At 27.0% G+C, this 23,244-nt stretch overlaps 1 protein-coding gene, 1 long non-coding RNA gene and 1 pseudogene across 4 annotated transcripts; 1 reads left to right on the top strand and 2 right to left on the bottom strand.

Annotated features, from left to right (window-relative positions):
- Positions 1-858: 858 nt before the first annotated feature.
- Positions 859-4,024, bottom strand: LOC132927730 (uncharacterized). Its single transcript, XR_009661822.1, has 5 exons — positions 3,554-4,024; positions 2,085-2,239; positions 1,828-2,020; positions 1,451-1,638; positions 859-1,043 (listed from the first exon to the last, which is right to left on the bottom strand). It is a non-coding gene; the product is annotated as an uncharacterized LOC132927730 (long non-coding RNA).
- Positions 4,025-4,853: 829 nt separating this feature from the next.
- Positions 4,854-22,946, bottom strand: LOC132927393 (histone deacetylase HDAC1-like). Of its 3 annotated transcripts, XM_060991915.1 has the most exons (12): positions 22,837-22,943; positions 21,367-21,521; positions 21,034-21,302; positions 20,586-20,681; positions 7,677-7,789; positions 7,486-7,603; positions 7,055-7,413; positions 6,480-6,681; positions 6,103-6,411; positions 5,828-6,002; positions 5,660-5,751; positions 4,854-4,979 (listed from the first exon to the last, which is right to left on the bottom strand). In XM_060991915.1, exons 5-12 carry the CDS (start codon positions 7,749-7,751, stop codon positions 4,915-4,917), a joined length of 1,395 nt encoding a protein of 464 aa, XP_060847898.1. In that variant the 5' UTR covers positions 7,752-7,789; positions 20,586-20,681; positions 21,034-21,302; positions 21,367-21,521; positions 22,837-22,943; the 3' UTR covers positions 4,854-4,914. The 3 variants fall into 3 exon arrangements, with proteins under 3 accessions (XP_060847898.1, XP_060847896.1, XP_060847897.1); XM_060991913.1 differs by lacking the exon at positions 20,586-20,681 and having other exon boundaries at positions 22,837-22,946; XM_060991914.1 differs by lacking the exons at positions 20,586-20,681; positions 21,034-21,302; positions 21,367-21,521; positions 22,837-22,943 and adding an exon at positions 12,981-16,544.
- Positions 8,347-11,296, top strand: LOC132923784 (uncharacterized; annotated as a pseudogene).
- Positions 22,947-23,244: the final 298 nt, after the last annotated feature.

Here is a 23,244-nt window from a genome sequence, read left to right as displayed (position 1 = left end):
AAAATTTTTAACATTCGACTTCATTAATATATAAAAAAATGATTTAAGAAATATCAATAAAATTGTATAAATAATAGTTCATAATGGTAAATAAGAATGATTTTCTCTATCAAATGGTCAAGGCCTTAATACATTAACTTAAGAATTGATTATTTAACAATCATTTAAAAATATTAATGTTATTCACACGACAAATTATAATATGAAAGCATGATTTAGAGTGTTTATGAAATATCAGGTAAAATCGTATAATTAAAAGTTTATAATGGTAATTTAGAATAATTTTATACATCAAATGGTCAAAGCCTCAATACATTAACTTAATAATTGATACTATTAAACTATTATAAACAATTTTAATTTTATAAATTTGACTACATTAAAATATAAAATAAAGGTTTCTGAAATATCAGGAAAATTGTATAAATAATAGTTTATAGTGGTAAATTAGAATGATTTTCTCTATCAAATGGTCAAGGCCTCAATATATTAACTTTAGAATTGTTAATTTTATAATAAATATAAATATATTTATTTGAAATTTATCAAAATAATCATTAAATTGCATGATTATAATGTTTATGAAGTATCAGGTAAAAATGTATAAATAATAGTTTGTAACGGTAAATTTGAATGATTTTCTCTATATAATGGTCTAGGTTTCAATCCATTAACTAAATAAATGATTGTATTATATTGTTTTAAAAAATTTTAATTTTTAACATTTGATTTCATAAATATATAAAAAAATGATTTAAGAAATATCAATAAAATTGTATAAATAATAGTTCATAATGGTAAATTGGAATGATTTTCTCTATCAAAAGGTCAAGGCTTCGTTATCATGACACTCACTTTTTGTTACACTACTATTAATTTTCTATTAATTATATTCAATAACCATTCTATGTACAATGCATAAAACCATGAATATTATCGTTATATATGCATCCATTTTAAGCATAGGCAGTTGAAACTTTCACATATGGTAGAAATGTAAATACATGTCTCAGCATTCCTTGAGTGATCTGCTGTACTGCCATCTAAAAAAATGTATTCAGTTAAATATGTATAATGATTGGAGAATAACTTAAGAATACTGTTTTTTATAAGTAATAAATACTATAAATTTTTAATATGAGTTAAAATTAACATATGATAGCATGTTTTATATTGTTTATGAAGTATGAGATTAATCAAATTATTTGGTCGTTAGTTAAGGTAATTAAAATTCAATAACTTGATCTAATTGTTAGGATTTCATGACACTAACTTGAGAAATGAGTGTTTTATAAATATTTAAAAATATGAATTTTTAATATTCGTCAATATTATCATACAAAAACATATTTTATAGTAGATGTATGAGCTTTAATGAATTTTATAGACGTTAGTTATGGTAAATAAGATCCATTTATTAAATCTATTTTAAGGGTTTCATGACACTAACTTTTTGTTACACTACTATTGATTTACTATTAATTATATTTAATAACCATTCTATGTACATTGAATTAAAACATGAATATTTTTAGTATCTTTTCGTCCATTTTAAACATAGGATGTTGAAACTGTACCACGTGGTAGAAATGTGAATTCATGTCTCAGCATTCCTTGAGTGATCTGCTGTACTGCCATCTAAAAAAATGTATTCAGTTAAATATGTATAATGATTTGAGAATAACTTAAGAGTACAGTGTTTTATAAGCGGTTAAAAGTATGAATTTTTAAAATGTGTTAAAATTAACATAAGATAGCATGTGTTATAGTGTTTATGAATATGAGCTTAAATGAATTAAATGGAAGCTAGTTATGGTAAATAAGAACCATTTATTTAATCTATATTTCCGGGTTTCATGATACCAACTAGACAATTGAGTGTATTGTAAGTAGTTTGAAATGTATATTAGTTACGGGGCGATGCAAAGTTTGTTGATCCTGCCATATTGAAACCATGGTTAAAACCAGCATGGTATCCATACGGAAAAGTTATTACAACTTCTATTTTCTCTTGTGTTATCTAAAACAATTATATAGAAACAATTAGAATAATTTAACAACATTTCGTATTCAAAATCTTCTACCTTGTCAAATGATGATGATGAGTAGGCAACATTTGTGGATATTTAATAGACATTAATTTATGTGTAAGATATGCGGACATATTGAAAAATCTTAAGAAAAAAGACCATTAACTACTCCTTTAAAGCGCCGTCCATATTCCGGTGGTTTTGCACACCTTAAAAAATAAAATCACATGGGATGAAGTATATAGAAGTTACCATGACATTGGGCTACCTTCGTGAATGCTAAGAAAATTATGTTTTCCACATTCCGAAATAAAAATAAGCTGTATTAACCCCATCCATTTTTATCCCATAATCCTCATTCCCATAGTCCAAAACTGTACCAAGTTTATTAATATATTTTTAGAAAAAAAAAAGTAATACAGTGTAGGGTTTTAATAAATAGTATTAATTTTAAATGTCATGTTTGTAGTCTATAATTTTTTAGCATGATTTAAATAACATTATTTCTATGATGTTTAATTCTAAGACTACAATATCATACTGTATAATAATGCCAGTTTATTCCTAATTAGTATTTAAATAGATACCTATGTGTTAACTGTTAGGTAAGTAAATGCTACATCACTGATGCATTTTTTAAAATTGTCCAGTATTACTACAGCTACTAATTATGTATAAATAATTTTCAGAACTCATATGTCTTATGTAAACTTTATTTGACATGATTAGAAAACTAGCTCTCCAAAATAATGTTGGCACTAGTTTTCACCTAGTTTTGATACAATTTTAGAATATTATTGTTTATGGTTTAAATGTTCCCATCTAAACTTTACAAACCTTAGCTAGGTATATATTATTTTTCGCATTTAAGATTGCTGTAGTAAAACACTTGATAACTTACGTGAAAAATTTTTCAAAAGTTATTAGAAGTCCACTAATTAAGTTATAACAAATATGTTATTCTACACTGTACATAGAAACAGACATTCCTCTCTTAATTGTATGAAGAGCAAGTGAAAAATATTTTAGAAGTATAAAAGTGTTAGGAAAAGATTGAACTAGACAAATAGAAGAATAACATAACTGATAAAAGAAGTTAATTATCCAAGTAATATAAATGTTTTTATTTTTATAATTTCTTCTTTATTAGGTTTATTAATTTCAATTTTTTTTTTTTTATTTACCCTTATATTGGTATAAATTATATTATAGGTTTTGGTTTAATTTATATATTTTGTTGTTCAAGTTTAATAGTTAATATTTTTTTAATAATAAGATGATCATAAAAAATGTATTTTAAAAAACAAATTTTAACACTCATGATGAATGAATTTATATCCTTTCTATCAACATGTAACCATCCACTAACCTTTTCACTGTTAGCTCGTATGAAATCAATTGTCTAAACGATATCATGTTTTTTTGAGAAAAGTTGAACACGACACCCCGTGCAAAAAATTTAGCAATATTCAATTATAATCAAACCTTACAGACTTAAATTAAACAAATGCACATTAACATACTTGAGTTCAGCCGAATTTATCGATTGTGATTCATATAGTTCTTTTTTTGATAATTCATTTTTGCATTTTTCTTTATTATATTTGTCATCAATTGTACTATTATGTATTATAAAAAAACAATTAAAATTACATAATGATAAGTATGAAAGTTTAATAAATGCATTATTTTAAGCACTAGCTGAATCACTTACACTATTTTAGGTGTGTTTATTTCATTGCTAATAAAACTGTTTAAATTCTCTTAAGTATTTTTTATAAACATTTTACAATTGACGACAAGCATTCTGGCTTTCTTTTAAGTCTATCTGCGAGGTCTTTAATTTTCTTTTCGTATATCTAAGAGAAGAAATGCTACTCAAATTTGTCTTAACTCATTTTCTCTATAGAAACTTAAGCTACTGGACAAATAGAAGAATTACATAACTGATATCTGATTAAGCTTTGTTATTACATATCCAATAAATTTAAATTTAATGCATTAGATTATAAAAATAATACCAACTTATAAATTGAAATCCATTAAATAACACAGAATAGTTATAAAATGAAGTAATAAATATTATTTATTTTGTTTTATACAAAAAAAAAAATAAATGTATAGTTATTTAATTGAAAAAAATAAAATACATAATTACGATTGAATATTATTATCTTATATTAGATCTTACTAATTAATAAAACCAATAAGATGTAAGCCTATTATAAATTTGATTATATATATATAAAAAAAAAAATGGATTAAAACTTCATTATAAATAGCTGACTTGGTAAATTTGTTGATGACCTCATATAAAAAAAGTTTTCATAATTGATAACATGTAAAATTTGTTTGATTGAATATTAAGATATGTTTGTCTGTACTATAGACATTTTATACTTATCGGAAGTTACTAAATATTGTAATCATGAAAAAAGTTTGAAAATGAAAAAAAAATAATAATTGTTAACTTTAATAACCACAAATCAAAAAAATGTTTGTTATAGTTGAATATTCATATAACACCGTCATCACTTCCATTTATTTAAAATGTTTCAGCTGCTGAATAAACTAATATAATTACAAAAATTAAAACAAATCGATATACCTAAATATAAAAAAGTAGAAACAATTATTGTGAAAAAAAATCTTTTAATGTATACTAAGCTTACTTCATTTTTTTAAAACTTACTAAGGGCGTTATTATTAGAGTTAACGATCATAAACCATAAATTAGTAACTATAAATAAGATAATTTACTAAATTACATTATACCGCCCTAATAATTATAGGAGTTTATGTACACAAATGAATGACAGTAAATCATTGTTTTACTTTTTTCTTTTAATTATTTACAATTTTATTATATATTTTAGTCATAAATTCAAGACTTGACAGCATCCTTTTTATTAGAATCATCAGAACTATCAGATTTGTCTTCTTTATCATCTAAAAAAAATATTAAAACATTTATTAAGACAATATTTAAGCATTATGTGATATTAAAAACTTAAAATACAATTGTATCGTTAATTTTATGAATAAAATATATGACCTTTGGAAAATTTGTCTTAAATATGAATAAAACACTGTCTATACATCATGTTATATCTTTAAGAGACTTTAAGAGAACATAACTTTATTAGAAACTCACAGAATCTACTTAAAATATATATAAAAAAAAAAAAGAATTAGAAAAATATAATTTGTCATACCGCTGTAAGTGAAATTATACTATTAATTAATCATTATCTGCATGAATAATAAAATAAGATGTCAATACATTGGTAATATAAAAAACATTTTGTAAATTCAATACATCATGAATATTATACTGAACTGTAAATGATTAATTAACATATTATATAAAATCATTATTTAAAGGAAAAAATGTAGCAATCGCTTATAAAGTGCCTACACTTTCAACCTCCAAACAAGATTTTGAATTGAAACGCCAGATAGTAAATAACACTTTTGAAAATGTATTTTTGGCTAAAAACTAGAGTATGAATTTTTTTAGTTGACAAAAACTGATGTATATAATGAGAATTTAAAAATTGGCAATTAACTACTGCAGTATGATTGCACATTTTTGTTTATGTTGAGAGATTCATATTAAAAATAATTACCTTTTAGAATCTTAAATTCTGGTTCATTGACTTCCGTCCTATTCGAGTCCAAACATGCTCGTTTTCTAGCAAATTTGACATTTTTATAAGATCTAAAACAAAATTAATAATATGATATATATATATATTAAATTTATATAATTATATTATATAAAACAGTTGCAATACCTATTATCTTTTCGGCCACCACCCCCTACACCAGGAGCCATTCCTTCATCTTCACTATCGCTAAATTCATTATCAGGTGAAATTTTTTTATCTGTAATAGATTGAGGATTCCTTTCATCTGGGTTAACATTATCTTCATCTTCTGACTTGTTGCGTACTCCGTCTTCGGGTATATCTAATAACAAAAATAAATATAAAATAGTAAGTAGTTCATTTAAAAGTTTATATCAAAAAATTAACAATATAATTACAATTATAAGTATAATAAAATTTACCTTGGACTTGAACTCCTGGGGCGTGAGGTAGCATTCTTAAGTTTTCAAAGAGTCGGTTTTTAATCTTTTCTAAAGACTTTGTAGTATTTCTATTTTTCATTTTCGAAGGGCTGATATGAAGTTTAAAATCGGGACCAAAATATTCAAAATAGTCGTTATTTGGCAATTCATTAGCAATTTCAGCTCCTAAGGCCACAGCTGTTTCAAATGTCCAACATCGAGATACATTTCGAATAGTATAACCACCTCCGCCAACCATAAGAAGGGGTAAGCCATAACGTTTTACAAATTCAACACATTTGCCATGACCTAAAAATGTTCGTTTACAGTTTTTAAGTTTGAAGTTTATAAATTAATAATGTACAAAATTGTCATACCTTTAATAGTTAGATTAAAGCATCCAAGCTTATCTCCTGTAAGTGAATCCGCTCCACATTGTAATACAACTGCACTAGGTTGGAACGTCTCCATTACTTTAGTAATTATTGGTACGAATATTGATTCATAACTATCATCATCCATTCCATCTCTTAAGGGAATGTTAACTGCATAGTGTTTTCCTTCTCCTTTACCAATACTCTAAAATAATAATTCATTTTAATATTGTTATTAAATAATTTATTTAGCAGACACTATAAGAAAATTTAAAATCAAGTATATTATACTCTGTAAAGTAATAAGTGATAACTGTTAAGAGACTTTAAAAGAAAAATAAACTTAACATTTTAAAATGAATGATAGAAAAAAAAATTAATCAATATATTAGTTTGATACATGATCTATAAAATTATAAAACTACATGCATAAATTTATAAAACTATGATAATTACAATTAGAAAAGTATTTATGGGACCTTATAAAAACAAATTTATTTGAATGCTAATATTGCAACCATTAACAGATTAAACAGATTAAGATATTAAAAATTAAATTTCACTATTCATTGACTTACTTCGAGAGCTCCACTACCAGGAAAATAATTGCCACCATATTTGTGGAATGAAACTGTCATAACTCTATCAGTTGTATAAAATGCTTCTTCAACACCATCACCGTGATGGACATCAATATCAATGTACAACACTCGTTGATGGTATTTAAGCAATTCTAATATACCAAGTACGATATCATTAACATAACAAAAGCCACTGGCTTTAGATTTTTTTGCGTGATGTAAACCACCTCCCCAATTGATACAAATATCTGCAGATTGTTTATTTAATTTTACAGCTGCTGCTACTGAACCGCCCACAGATAGCTGACAAAATTTGTATAAACCATCAAAAACTGGAGAATCTTTATCAACATTGACTGTAAAAAAATAATAATAATAACCATTTTAACAATTACATTTGATTTTAGTAAAAGTGACAATATACTTACATCTTTGCATTTGTATTTTATAATTGTTCATATTATCAGGACAAATCCTTTTTAAAAACTGTATGTACTCTTTACTATGAAATTTGGTCATGTCTTTTGCAGTAACTTCATAAGGTCTCTAAATCATTATAAACATTGATTTTATAAGTAATTGAAAAATATCATCAAGACTAAATATTATTTTGACTTACAGCTATTTCCATTTTTTGGTATAAACCATAATTTAAAAGCAAATTATGAGTCATTGAAATCCTATGTGGTTTCATAGGATGACCTTGTCCATAATAATAGTTTCCAATGTTACCTGTAAAAAATATACAATGGTAAATTAATTACATTAAATAGCTGTTTGAAATTATAGAAAAAGTTTTCTATCTATTAAAATACAACACATAAACTTCTATAATAATTTAATTACTCAACTACCTTTAAACAGTAAGTAATTAAAAATGTGATATTTAGGGGAGATACACATTCATACCCAGACAGCAATAATATTATAACATCAATATTATTATAACTTTTGAAGTGAATTGCATTTTTAATATTATACTTATAATGTTAATTAAACATTTTACGAAGTTTAAAAATTTAATATTACAATCAAAATATTTTATTAATGATAAAATTGTATTAGTTTTATAATATTTAAGTTCTAACTAAATTAAAATGTTATTATCATATTTAGGTTTTAATTTTTAATAACATTATTCTAACCATATTATTATCATATTTCATTTAATTTTAATTTATAATATTTTAATTTTAATTTCTTTAAAATATTATAATAATCAAAATTAATAATTTAAAATAATATTTTATGTTTATCTTAGAAGAATATTAAAAGTTGATAAATTTATAATGTTTCAATGTAGAGTAAAAAGTCCTAAGAAAAAACAAAAAATGAATACCACACACTACCAGTTGCAGGCTGTTCAAAAAAACAGTTCATTAATCACTAGTGATTTTCCTCCACGTTTTAATAGTACATTGACTAAAGGTAATATGACTACTATTAGTATTGATTTATTTATATTGGATACTTAGCTTTTCACTATATATAAGATCAATAATATTATTATTTATAACAATTATCAATGTAATTTAAAATGAGTACTAATGGTTACTAAAATGTACCTACATAATTAATATTTAGAAAATTGGAAAAAAAATTAAAAATAAATTGTATAAATAGGTTCATTTTAGGTTTTATTGTAGTTAGTATATTTTAGTCATATGTGCAAGTGAAAATAAAAGTTTATGGCTTAATTTTATAATGAAAAATGTTAAATTTATATACTTATATAGAACAGAGTATAGGACTTAAAAATAATCTATTAGAAGAGAGAACTTGTATAAAGGTTTAGAGTTGCTTATAAAATATGTTTTGAATTTGGTGGAGAATTTGAAATTAATGCTGTTTTAATTGCTGACTAAATAGTAATTTGAATTAATCTATTAATATTAAGCTACCAATAAACTTTTTTCAGAATCATTTACTTTATAAATTCAGTTATATTCTGCCAACTTTATATATAATTCTTAAATAATTGGTATTGTTTGCGATAATTTTTTTTTAGGAAATCATAAATTAAATCAGCACAATTAATTAATATAGATAAAAAAAAATAATATAAAATTTTCAAAATTTAACTCAAACTCTGGTGATTCTGAAAATGATGCTGTATGGGTCATTGAAGATTGCTCAAACCAGCAAAAAAGTAATAAAATAAATTATTATTTATAGCTTAAGTAACAATTGGATTACCCACATAATATAATATAATAACATAATAATAATTTGTTTTATAGTCATTTAAAATGAAGAAAAACCATTGAATGATGTTATTATTATGAGCCCAAATTATAATTGGTCATTTGAAGAATATAATATGGTATTTGAAAAAGAAATTAACTTTTCTGGTAGTAAATGGTTGTAGAAAAACAAAATGATGTTCTACCTATAATATCTAGTGCAGTACACAATGATAAATGCAACGAGGATCTATCACAATCACACATAAAAACATTGGATTTTAATGATAGAAATACCGAAGACAATGGAACTTTAATTTAAAAAAATATACAAGGTATTTATTAAGTATATACAACTATATATATTTATCCTATACATTTTAATTTTAATAATTAACAAATTCTTTATTCTTATGTTTATGTACAATGTACATAAAATTATTTTGGAACTAATATCATATTCTTCCATTTGAAATAGTTCATAAATACTTTTTTGGAGGTTTTAAAGGTTTAAATCTATTATTTTAAAACATGGACCATTTAGTATTTTTATTTATTTCAATGAATTATAACAAAATTAATTTTAATGCAAGTTCAATTTGTTTGTATACTTTTTAATTTAAATTTTATTTTATTGAGTGTCTAATACTTAATATAATATATTATTTCAAATAATTAAATCTCTCTAATTGAAAATCAATGTCCACTATTTTTATTTTTGTAGAACTAAAAAGTTATGTAGTTAAAACATTAACAAGTTTTCAGTATAGAATCGATGGTTTGGAAACATTAACCCAAACAATTCATTTAAATGTCGAGAAGATTATTAATAATTATATGTCTGTACCTGAACATTGCTCAACTGTATCTTATGAAGACAATATGTCAGTAATAGATATTGATTCTTATTTTCCTATTAAATATTACGAAGAGCTAAGAAACTTTGAAACAATTATTTCTAATTTAGATATTTGTCGTGTTTTGGTAACTATGTGTAATATATTGTATATTCAATTTTTAAATCTCACTACGATATTAGAAAATATAGCATATGAGTTTATCCTATTTAAGGGCAACCTCAGGCAGCAACTAATTTTTGTTAGGTGTTAGTCTGGTAATACCAAGTCAATCATCTGCTACAGTGTTTTAAAGCCTTATCCGTGTGCAAAATCCTATCTGTCTGAGTTTTCTCTTAAATGAAATAATAATACAGACAATAGTACAGACATCAATAAAAAATGCTGAATGGAACACAATACATTTGTTGTGCCAACTTATATTTCTAATATTTTTTTTAAATTATCTAAGTTCATTATCTTATTATATGTATAGGTGTGGGAATTTGGCCTATAAAACGCTAGATGAGACGCTAGATGTATATGTGTGGTGTGTGACTTATGTGTGCTTGGGTATAGATAACTAATGTGAGTCAGATAAAAAAGTGTCGCTAGAAAGAACTCTAGTTTTAAGTTTGTAAATCATAATAATTGTTATTCTGTGTTTTATACATAGTGCAATAAAGTAAAGTAAAATTACAATTTTCAGTAAAAATTATCTACTATATATCACTCCTAAATCCCAGATATTTACATATAATGATTTGATTTGATTCTCAATTGTAATTGCTATTTAATTCTGATCAAAATGAAATATTACAAAATAATTTCAGGTATCTAAATTGTCTTTGTCGATAAGTGGATCACTAGGAAACAGCATAAGACAAATTTTAGAAGAATGTTTAAAGATGATTTATTACAAACATATTCTTTACAAGGATTTAAAAAAAAGAATCTTTTTCAGAACTAAATTGCTATCGTTTGATATTTGGTAATAATTAATTATATAATATATACTAAAATATCAATTAAACATTTACAATGAATGATTATGAGAAATATTGTTTAACATTTCAGATATTATAAGAAGCAATGCAAAGTTCAAACAAACACCTGAAAAAGAAGTAGACAAATGCATTGCTACTTGGTTGTCACATGCCAAATTCAGACTGCTCAAAAAATCAAAAAAAGTATCACTTGAAGATGCAGCTCTTGAATAATTGATAATTTTACTTTTTTTTTTAATATTATTTAAATAACTATTCTTATTCATATTATTATATTATTATTAGGTATTATATAGTATACTATAATACAATAAAATTGATTTTGTTTTTGTTATAAAATAAGGTAACGCGCTATAAATTATACAAGTTATCATTATATTGAAATACCTAAAATAATTATTTTATTTTTCTTGTTTTAACTATTTTGTTTTATTTTAATGTAAAAAAGTATAGTAATTAAATTCAAATTTATACAAAATAATATCATATTAAAAAGTGTATTTTTTTTTATTGTTTGATGGCTTGACCTAATTTTATAATTTGCTTAAATATTTGTATTCATAACAATACAGGTGATTTGTTATATTCATAGAAAATAACTTTTTTCTTTTTTAAATATTTATTGTAATTTGTAATTCGTTATAAATTATAACTAAATAAAATTATTATAATTATAAATTATAAACATTTATACAAAATACAATAATAATGTATGAATGTTTATAGATACCTATTATAATAATACAATAACTTGATAATGATGTTTTAATATCATTAATATAATTTTAATTTAACGTTATGGGAATATTAATTAGTTGTTGTAAAATATTAATTTAACGTTGTGATAACATCTATAAAATATTAAGGAATAATAATTTAGTAACACGAATATTGTGGCCAAAAAGTTTGTCCATAATATTAAAAAAGATTTATGAAACCAAAAATTAACTTTATCGTAAAATTGATATTTTTTTTCAAATATTATTGTAAGAGTATTATAATCTCAATTTGCTGTCTGGGTATTAGGTTGAATTTTTATACTTTAACAACTCATAGTAAAAATTCACATATTTTTTTTAAATTGAAAATATAGGTACATTTATAAAAAAAATTATATCTTTTATCGAACATGGTACCTCATAGAGGTGTATTGTGTATTATATTTAAGCATCAAGTTAATAAGGTTATATGAGAAATAAATTACACAATTATGTACCTAGTTAATAATACTACAATGATCGTTATATTTTAATTCTGCATATTATGAATCAAAACTGTTGACAATATTGTATTGTTTGTAATCACTTATTGTACTTCTATCAAAATTACCTATACAAAATATTGACACCATTTTTTAATTGTATTAAAACACTTTATATGATTCAGTAGTATAAATTAACTTTTCTAAAATTTAGTCTATGTTCAATAAATGTCTCAACCTCTGGGATAAATATGTAATTATTGGAATTCACAGATGTAATGATCAAGGTTAACACATCAAAAACAGGAGATAATTAAAATTTGTTTAGTGACAACTGATATCAATAACTATATGTCTGACATAATATGAAACCATCAAATTTCTAAGAATATACTTTATGTAATTAATAATATTATTATTGAATTTAATTTTGTCTAAACTATCTAGAAGTACAGACAGTACAAGGGCGAATAGAAAAAAATAAAAACCCAAACAGACAGCAGGCATATCTAAGTTTTTTTTTCGTTATATACCATTTTTGAGGGATAATAGACAAACATAGATTATATTTAACTATAGCTGACCTTTCATCGAAACAAGAGTTGCCATACCCACAGCTGAAATGTCGAAAGCATTGAACAAGGACAATCAGAGCACACACACAACACATTTAACATCTATAAAAACGATACTCACCGTCATAATAGTAACAGACGCGTTTCTTGAATGATGTGATGGACATTGCGGCGTCCTAAGTCTGACTGGTACTTCTTAGAGTAATCGGTATGTGTGCTTGTGTCGTACGACTAGCTAGGCCTCTCAAAAAAGCGCGGGCCGACCAACTTGTGTTGAGATTACGGCGACGTTTTCTTCGTTAACAACCACCAACGGAGAACTGGTATCGACGGTGTTACTAACTGCGCGCGACTAACCGTTGAAGAAAATACCGTGGGAAACGAACGAAAATAAAAACCACGGTATAAAAAATAAAAAAAAACCAAAAACATCGGCGCTGTTAACGATAAACGAGCAAGAACTGCAGACCAGTGAATAGAGAAATATTATTTACTATTTACTATTTAGAACATCACCGTATACGCGAGTCGAAAACGTAAAAACGCACCGTACATTTTGAGCTAACCTAACATAGGCATGTCAGCAATATTCCGGTTTTTGAAGCGTATCGCGCATCCACCCTCCGCCCATCTACGTACTGTGACGTGGCATTCCTCCGTTTCTCATTGGTCCACCGCCCCCGCCGCCGCCACCACCGATGACACCACCACCACACCACCGCTAATCTAGTCTGAGAGGTGCTTACGTCACAGACCTCCGTATCGCGAGTTGCTGACATGCCTATATATTTTGTCATAAAATATTGTCATGTAATATTGTGTTTAGAGCAAATCTCGAATGGCCAGTAAACAAACAGACGCCATTGAGATAAGCAGTGCAGCCATGCACCATAGACCTTATACTAATAGACGGGACATCTGGGGTGGATGCGGGTGGGTGGTGCGGTCTTTCCTAACTGTGATAGTACGCGGTGTGAGTATTGATAAGACGCACCGTTACAATGATTGTACAATCCCATGATTCTTGTGCGCATGTGCAGTGTACATGTACTACCTTGATCAGCGCCCTCACGCGTAGACGCGTTCTGCAATGTACCTTTTTACCAGACCGTACAAAGTAACCGCGTTCTGCATTTTAAACAATGTACAGTACAAAGTGAGCGTTTACCAGCATTCATGCATTATCAATACTTGGTCGCCATCTTGTTGGTTGGCAAAATATTATAAATTTCGTATTACGCAGTTATGCACGAAAAAGCATATGTAAAGTGAAATGTGAATTATTTTGTAAAGTGAAACATTTTAGTTGGTTTTTATATATTGGTATATTATAGAAAATAGTTATTTAATATTTATTCATGTGTCTATTAATTATGCCAGTGACTTGTGCGGCATATGGATGTGCCAATAGGGGATCTAGGACAATTGGTCCCCGCGAAAAAATGTCGTATGCGGACAATTGGTCCCCGTCATAATTTTATACTCGGACAATAAATCCATATACACCATTTACCATTTTACTTTTACACCGGAGACTAATTGTCCGAGTATAAAATTATGACGGGGACCAATTGTCCGCGTACGACATTTTTTCACGGGGACCAATTGTCCGGTTACCAAATGTCCGCATACCGCCAATAGGTATAAATCTGGTCAAAATATTCATCTTTTTCGGTAAGTTCAATTCTACGTATTTAAAATTAAATAAACAGTTTTAAACTCATAATTTTTAACACATAAATGCAATTGTTTCTATGAATCATTGATACCTGTTATATTCAGTGGCGGTTTTGGGGGGGGGGGAGGCAAAGGAGACTTTGCCTCCCTTGAAAATTGAGGGAAAAAATGTAGACTTATTGTTCCTAATTAATTTTTAATTCAATCTAGATTAAGATTAATTTTAAAAAAAATTTGAATTCTGAAAATTTTATAAAAAAAAAAAAATGATTATCTACATAAATAACAACCCTGCATAGTGCATCGGCAAAATAGTGGTTTGTTTTACTGGTTTTCGTTGTCGCCCGCCGCACGGCGCTCGCGAACGGGCAAATGCTCAGCAAACCGATTACACATACCCGTACAAGATTCATAATAATTAATAAAGCACAGAATAGATTAAATAGTAACTATTACCGCTGTAGCGGAGACAACTGAATATCGCTGCCTCCTGGAATACATAGACAATACAGTCGTGTATATTTATACACAAACACATAAATATATATAACACAATCATAAAATAATTGAAGCTGCGCATGCGCAACACTCGAACGGAGGCAATGATTCTATTAATCTCCGCTACAGCGCTCGTCACTCGACATCCATCGCCGTTGAAGTTAATATTAGAAAAATATTAAATTTTAGTCCGAGATCATTCCTAATTGTTATTATCAGATAATTAATATTTATCAAATGATAATATCCTTTTTTTATCACTAAATATTTTGTATCTATTATCTATATTCAATACTCTATAGCTGTGTACCCATTTAGTATTGTACTATTGTAGTTATATCTTATTAAGTTATATGTGAATGAGTTTAGGATTTTAAATAAAAACATTTTTATTTTTGGTAAAATGAATCCCTTGTACGATCCGGTTGTTTTATTACAGGAAACTCCATATAGGCGTTGGAATGCGGTAGATAAAAATGATTTACTTAGGCAAGGTAAATTAACTCCTAATCTTACATGTTTGTCCACTAACCAAATAGGTTCTAAAGTATTAAGTAGATCATTTAATTCTAATGTATATAATGTTTTTTTTACCCATTAATATCATTATTATTAACATATTTTGAAATTAAGAAAAGTCAATTCTTTTACATATTTGTTGTAAGGGGAGTGTGGGGGCGGAGCCCCCCACAGGTTAGCCTGTATTACAACATGATGCCTCCTACAAAATTTAATACCAAAACCACCACTGGTTATATTATATAAATTTCATAAAATTCCTCTGTATGTCATAATTTTACACGTCCCCTTTGAATAATGAAAAGGTTAACCGAAAGTGGATTATTGCATTGAGGCGAAAAAATTTTGTACCCACTCAATGGAGTCGTATATGTAGTATTCATTTTATTGACAGTTATTATGTAATAGACCAGGTACTACCATTGATTATAAATAGTATAGATAACTGCAATACAAAATACGGAGCGCAGAAACTATTTCCGATAGAGGGCGATAAGGAATTTAATTTATAATAATTTATATTATTTCCAATTGTCGCCGACCGCCGTGTTCCGTCGAGAGCGACTGCGTGTCGTCCCGGCGATCTGTAGCACAACCCTACACCGGTTTTCTAAATTAGTATTTAATCATAATATTATTATTTTATTTATTTGATTCTAATCGTGTTCATAGTTATAGGATGTCAGCGCACTATTTGTTTTCTCTCTGGCCCACACTCAACGTAGACAAAACACATTTACGCAGTATAATTTTTTCTTATTTTATTTCTTTTTTAAATTTTCATTGCCTAGTTTCAAAATCTATTAAAAATAAATATCATATACCTAGAAAATATTTTTAATTTCGTTTTCATTTACTTACATTATGCTTGATTTTTTTTTTAATAATTATGATTACTATAAAACAATTAATGTTTTTTTTAAGACCACGTTTATTGTTAATATTTAGTTAGTAATTATCTCTTACATGCCGATAACAGCAATTTTACCTTACCAATTTCTATATAATAATATTGCGCGATAGTATTTTATTATTTATTTACATTCGTTTAAATCACAAAATATATTACATTTAATCTACAAAAATTAGTAAAATATCTTCATAAATGTTCTAAAATTCTTAATTTTGATAATTTTTTATTACAGTATGAATAATCAGTAATGTTTTCTTCCGTTCTCATCCATTTACATGCTTTATAAATGCGAGTTTTAAGCAATAATTTAATAATATATAAATAATGATCTTTACATGATGATTCATAAACGTTTATATTTTCCCTCTTCAATTTTATTATGATTAAATTTAACAATTTATTCATTAATTTTTGCTCGCTTGTTATAGTTTGAAATGTGTTCGTACAAATGTCTAAACTTATTTTACAGACATTTATTAGCCAAATTGAAGGTTTTTTTAAACCTTTATCGTAACTCAAATAATCAAATTGTTCGAATGTCTTGTGCTTCAACAGAATTTCATTTGAGTTATTATATATGTCATTGTTGTCTATTAAAATGTTTTTGCAATTTTCACATTGGAAATTGTCTACACAGCGTTTTGCTAGATAGCCGGCGAAGTACACAACTGAATTGTTTTCCAAAGTGCAATCCAATACGGCGGTACTTGCAGCTTCTAAATGGGACTCATTATCGTCGCTATTTTGAAAAAAATTATTTAGGATTTTCATTGGTCAAATTTGTGTCCATTTCGAAGTCACATGTCGACTTCATAACTTCAGTTCTTTTTAATTCGTCAATGGTTAAAAAATTGTCTTTATCTACTTCACAATTACATTTATCAGATGCTTTCATTAATGAAAATGAGCATATACTTGCAAAGCAGCTACGAACCATTCTTGAGGTGAGGATTTCTAGTATAACCGTATTTCTGACTCATTATTGAAAATAAATTCTCCAATGGATCCTGATCAAGTCTATTAGTTAATTTAAAAAATGTATTTGAATCTTGATCAATATTTAAAGTTATGTCTTTGAATTCAGATTGATATAATTTTATTAATGCCGTTAATGAACAAATCATACCTGTGAAACGTGGTGGTATTGATTTTTTTTTTATTTGTATGTGCAATTTTTTTGGCATTTTGAAATGTAGTTATTGTTTTATTTAATTGTTCAAATATGTATTTATTATTTTCAGTCATTGGTCGCTTATTGCAATTTAAATCATATAGATTTTTGCTATTACACGCATCAAAGGTATTATTAATTTCTAACACAAAATCTGCTGTGTCATAGCAGTTGAGGATTTTAATTCACCTGTATCGATACATGTTCTTATAGCTGCTGCTGTACTATTACTAAAAATTTGTAATGCCAATTTACACGACATTTTTTGGAAGGGGTTAGGATGTAAATGAATCGGTGTTATTTTTCACATCGCTCTGGCAATTTCACTACGGACATCTATTTTATACGTTTTTATAATATCTCCAAATGATATAATTTTATTATTTATTTCTATATCCCCAGTTAGTAAATTATTCCTTAAACTTTTTACTAAATGAGGAATATCATAAATTAATATTAATTTTTGATCGTGTATTTCAGTACATGGATTAGACTCAGTTTCCTTCAATAAAGAATACAATCTTCAGATCTTAAAATCTAATTCTGATCTTAAGATCAGTCTGGGAGTGATGCGCGTCTCCTGACAACGCGTGTTCACCGTCAGCCAGACGTGACTACTAGCGATTCCAACGTTACCGTGAACAACTAACCAAGCGCGCGTAGCGCTGCGTAACGACACTGTTCACAAAGCACGATACCCGAAAACACGGCCAGTGAGCTATCTATACTATTTATAATCAATGGTACTACTAAACCATGTTTAAAAACTGATGCTGTACCATCAAATTTAAAAATACGCAGCTGCCCCGGTCACATTCGGTTGGCCAACATGGTAAAGCATATGATCCTTATCTCAGCCCGAGGTCGTAGCCGTTTCGGAATATTTTTCACGATAAAAACATTAAAAACATAAAAACGGGCTGAAAAAAGAAATTCCGCAGTACGAGTACGACGTATGTATAAGATGTGCGGACATATTGAAAAATCTGAAGGAAAAAGGCCATTAACTACTCCTATTCCGTCCATATTCCGGTGGTATTGCACACCTTAAAAAATAAAATGCATATAATAAAATCACTTAGGATGAAATATATAGAAGTTACCATGACTTTGGGCTTCCTTCGTGAATGCCAAGAAAATGATGTTTTCCACATTCCAAAACATTCCAATTTTTATTCCATAATCCTCAATCACATAGTCCAAAACTGTGCCAAGTTTATTTATATATTTTTAAAAAAAAAGTCATAAAGTGTAGGGTTTTAATAAATAGGGGTAAAATGTCATCCTAGAATAATCCTAAATTAATCCTAGAATAAATATGTTTAATATTATAGTCAAAAAACTAAAAATCGTGCATTTTATAGCTTTTTTTTTTGTTAAATAACTGTAATTTGGAAATTTTAGTCTTAGAAAGTCGGTTAACCTACAACATTCAATTAAAATATAGACAAAAATGATAAGTGTTTAAAATAGGTGGTTGCGGTGCACCTCTCTGATTAAATTAGAAAAAAATCTTATACCATAAAACGTATATTTCAATGTCATAATTGAAATCTTGTTCTACAATATTTCAACTTACAAAGGTATTAAATTTATAATTTCAATTGTAAAAAAAATGTAAAAAACAATATCTTCTACCATAAACTATTTTTAATCTACTCAAACATACATTGTTATATTCACTCCCAGTGACAAAGGAAACAAAGTTTTTTTTCTTATCATGAGTTTATAACACTCATGATGAACGAATTTATATCCATTCCATCAACATGTAACCATCCACTAACCTTTTCACTGTTAGCTCGTATGAAATCAATTGTCTAAACCAGTGGTCGGCAACCTTTTTAGACTCCCGGGCCACATTCATAAATTAAAAAGAGTTCGCGGGCCAGACAAAAATTAAAATTTTATATTCCAAATTATTTACTAAGAAAAAAAATAACTGTTTAAAACTTTAAAATATTAGATTAATAGAACATAAAAATTACAGTTTTTAATAATATTATTATAATATAAAAGTATGGAAATTACAACTGCTTAATAGGCTTAATGTGATTTTTGTTGTTGGATATTGTTTATTATGTTTTCAATTTCCACATTAAAATTACTTGTGCTGGCTCTAAGTACATGGTGGAGATGATCATCAGTTAAGCGTGAACGGTATGGGTTTTTAATTTTTCTCATATGAGAAAATGCCTGTTCACATACGTAATTGGATCCAAACATACTGAAGTATTTCGCAGCTATATTTTTAATTTTTGAAAATGATGCAGGAAGTTCAGCGAAAAAAAGTAAAGGCGATGCTTTGAATGAGTCTTTTAAGATATCTTGTGGCTGCAAATCTATTATTTCCATTTGAAGCTCAACAGGTATATCTTCAACATCAATATTAAACGGATTGGCGAGTAGTTGAAAATATTGAGAATGTCGTTTGAAATCTTGAAATCGATTATTAAATTCTTGTTGAAGTATCGAAATAGCTTCAACAAATTTAACTCTTGATAATGAAAATTCTGACGATTCAAAAAGTTTTTTACAATTCGGAAAATGAAAAACGCAATGTTACTGAGCACAATCGAAAATTAAGATTATAACCCAAATACACTCGTCGTATCTACTCTATCTTATCGGTAACTGTCAAAGTGTCAAGGTATATCCACTATTATAAAATATGACTGATAGAAACGTTCAACTATATTTATACAACATGATTTTTTTTTATATGATATTCAATTAAATTTCGTTGTTATAGAATTTAAAGCGGGCCGTATTTAATAGACTCGCGGGCCGCATCCGGCCCGCGGGCCGCCGGTTGCCGACCACTGGTCTAAACGATATCATGTTATTTTGAGAAAAGTTGAACACGACACCCCGTGCAAAATATTTAGCAATATTCAATTATAATCAAACCTTACAGACTTAAATTAAACAAATGCACATTTACATACTTGAGTTCAGCCGAATTTATCGATTGTGATTCATATAGTTCTTTTTTTGATAATTCATTTTTGCATTTTTCTTTATTATATTTGTCATCAAATGTACTATTATGTATAATAAAAAAAACAATTAAAATTACATAATAATAAGTATGAAAGTTTAATAAATGCATTATTTTAAGCACTAGCAGAATCACTTCCACTATTTTAGGTGTGTTTATTTCATAGCTAATAAAAATGTCTAAATTCTCTTAAGTATTTTTTATAAACATTTTGCAATTGACGACAAGCATTCTGGCTTTCTTTTAAGTCTATCTGCCAGGTCTTTAATTTTCTTTTCGTATATCTAAGAGAGAAGAAACGCTACTCAAATTTGTCTTAACTCATTTTCTCTATAGAAACTTAAGCTACCGTATAAAATAAATAACTTATTTAGTAATGCACACGGGCGGCAAACCTTCGAGAAGTGTCGTCTTCTTGATGGCAACCAAAATATCTTCCATTAAGCCGGTCTTCATAGTTTTCAGGTTGTAAACGTCTCACAAAGGTTGCCATGTCAATTTTTACATTGTGCTTGCGGCAACTTCCTAGTGTCGCTCTTTTTCGGTATTCTACCCAACGGGGCGATGCAAAGTTTGTTGATCCAGCCATATTGAAACCATGATTAAAACCAGCATGGTATCCATACGGAAAAGTTATTACAACTTCTATTTTCTCTTGTGTTATCTAAAACAATTATATAGAAACAATTAGAATAATTTAACAACATTTCGTATTCAAAATCTTCTACCTTGTCAAATGATGATGATGAGTAGGCAACATTTGTGGATATTTAATAGACATTAATTTATGTGTAAGATATGCGGACATATTGAAAAATCTTAAGAAAAAAGACCATTAACTACTCCTTTAAAGCGCCGTCCATATTCCGGTGGTTTTGCACACCTTAAAAAATAAAATCACATGGGATGAAGTATATAGAAGTTACCATGACATTGGGCTACCTTCGTGAATGCTAAGAAAATTATGTTTTCCACATTCCGAAATAAAAATAAGCTGTATTAACCCCATCCATTTTTATCCCATAATCCTCATTCCCATAGTCCAAAACTGTACCAAGTTTATTAATATATTTTTAGAAAAAAAAAAGTAATACAGTGTAGGGTTTTAATAAATAGTATTAATTTTAAATGTCATGTTTGTAGTCTATAATTTTTTAGCATGATTTAAATAACATTATTTCTATGATGTTTAATTCTAAGACTACAATATCATACTGTATAATAATGCCAGTTTATTCCTAATTAGTATTTAAATAGATACCTATGTGTTAACTGTTAGGTAAGTAAATGCTACATCACTGATGCATTTTTTAAAATTGTCCAGTATTACTACAGCTACTAATTATGTATAAATAATTTTCAGAACTCATATGTCTTATGTAAACTTTATTTGACATGATTAGAAAACTAGCTCTCCAAAATAATGTTGGCACTAGTTTTCACCTAGTTTTGATACAATTTTAGAATATTATTGTTTATGGTTTAAATGTTCCCATCTAAACTTTACAAACCTTAGCTAGGTATATATTATTTTTCGCATTTAAGATTGCTGTAGTAAAACACTTGATAACTTACGTGAAAAATTTTTCAAAAGTTATTAGAAGTCCACTAATTAAGTTATAACAAATATGTTATTCTACACTGTACATAGAAACAGACATTCCTCTCTTAATTGTATGAAGAGCAAGTGAAAAATATTTTAGAAGTATAAAAGTGTTAGGAAAAGATTGAACTAGACAAATAGAAGAATAACATAACTGATAAAAGAAGTTAATTATCCAAGTAATATAAATGTTTTTATTTTTATAATTTCTTCTTTATTAGGTTTATTAATTTCAATTTTTTTTTTTTTTATTTACCCTTATATTGGTATAAATTATATTATAGGTTTTGGTTTAATTTATATATTTTGTTGTTCAAGTTTAATAGTTAATATTTTTTTAATAATAAGATGATCATAAAAAATGTATTTTAAAAAACAAATTTTAACACTCATGATGAATGAATTTATATCCTTTCTATCAACATGTAACCATCCACTAACCTTTTCACTGTTAGCTCGTATGAAATCAATTGTCTAAACGATATCATGTTTTTTTGAGAAAAGTTGAACACGACACCCCGTGCAAAAAATTTAGCAATATTCAATTATAATCAAACCTTACAGACTTAAATTAAACAAATGCACATTAACATACTTGAGTTCAGCCGAATTTATCGATTGTGATTCATATAGTTCTTTTTTTGATAATTCATTTTTGCATTTTTCTTTATTATATTTGTCATCAATTGTACTATTATGTATTATAAAAAAACAATTAAAATTACATAATGATAAGTATGAAAGTTTAATAAATGCATTATTTTAAGCACTAGCTGAATCACTTACACTATTTTAGGTGTGTTTATTTCATTGCTAATAAAACTGTTTAAATTCTCTTAAGTATTTTTTATAAACATTTTACAATTGACGACAAGCATTCTGGCTTTCTTTTAAGTCTATCTGCGAGGTCTTTAATTTTCTTTTCGTATATCTAAGAGAAGAAATGCTACTCAAATTTGTCTTAACTCATTTTCTCTATAGAAACTTAAGCTACTGGACAAAT

This window comes from Rhopalosiphum padi, chromosome 3 (assembly GCF_020882245.1).
Source record: "Rhopalosiphum padi isolate XX-2018 chromosome 3, ASM2088224v1, whole genome shotgun sequence".
Taxonomy (NCBI): domain Eukaryota; kingdom Metazoa; phylum Arthropoda; class Insecta; order Hemiptera; family Aphididae; genus Rhopalosiphum; species Rhopalosiphum padi.
This window is presented reverse-complemented; position numbering and strand designations above follow the sequence as displayed.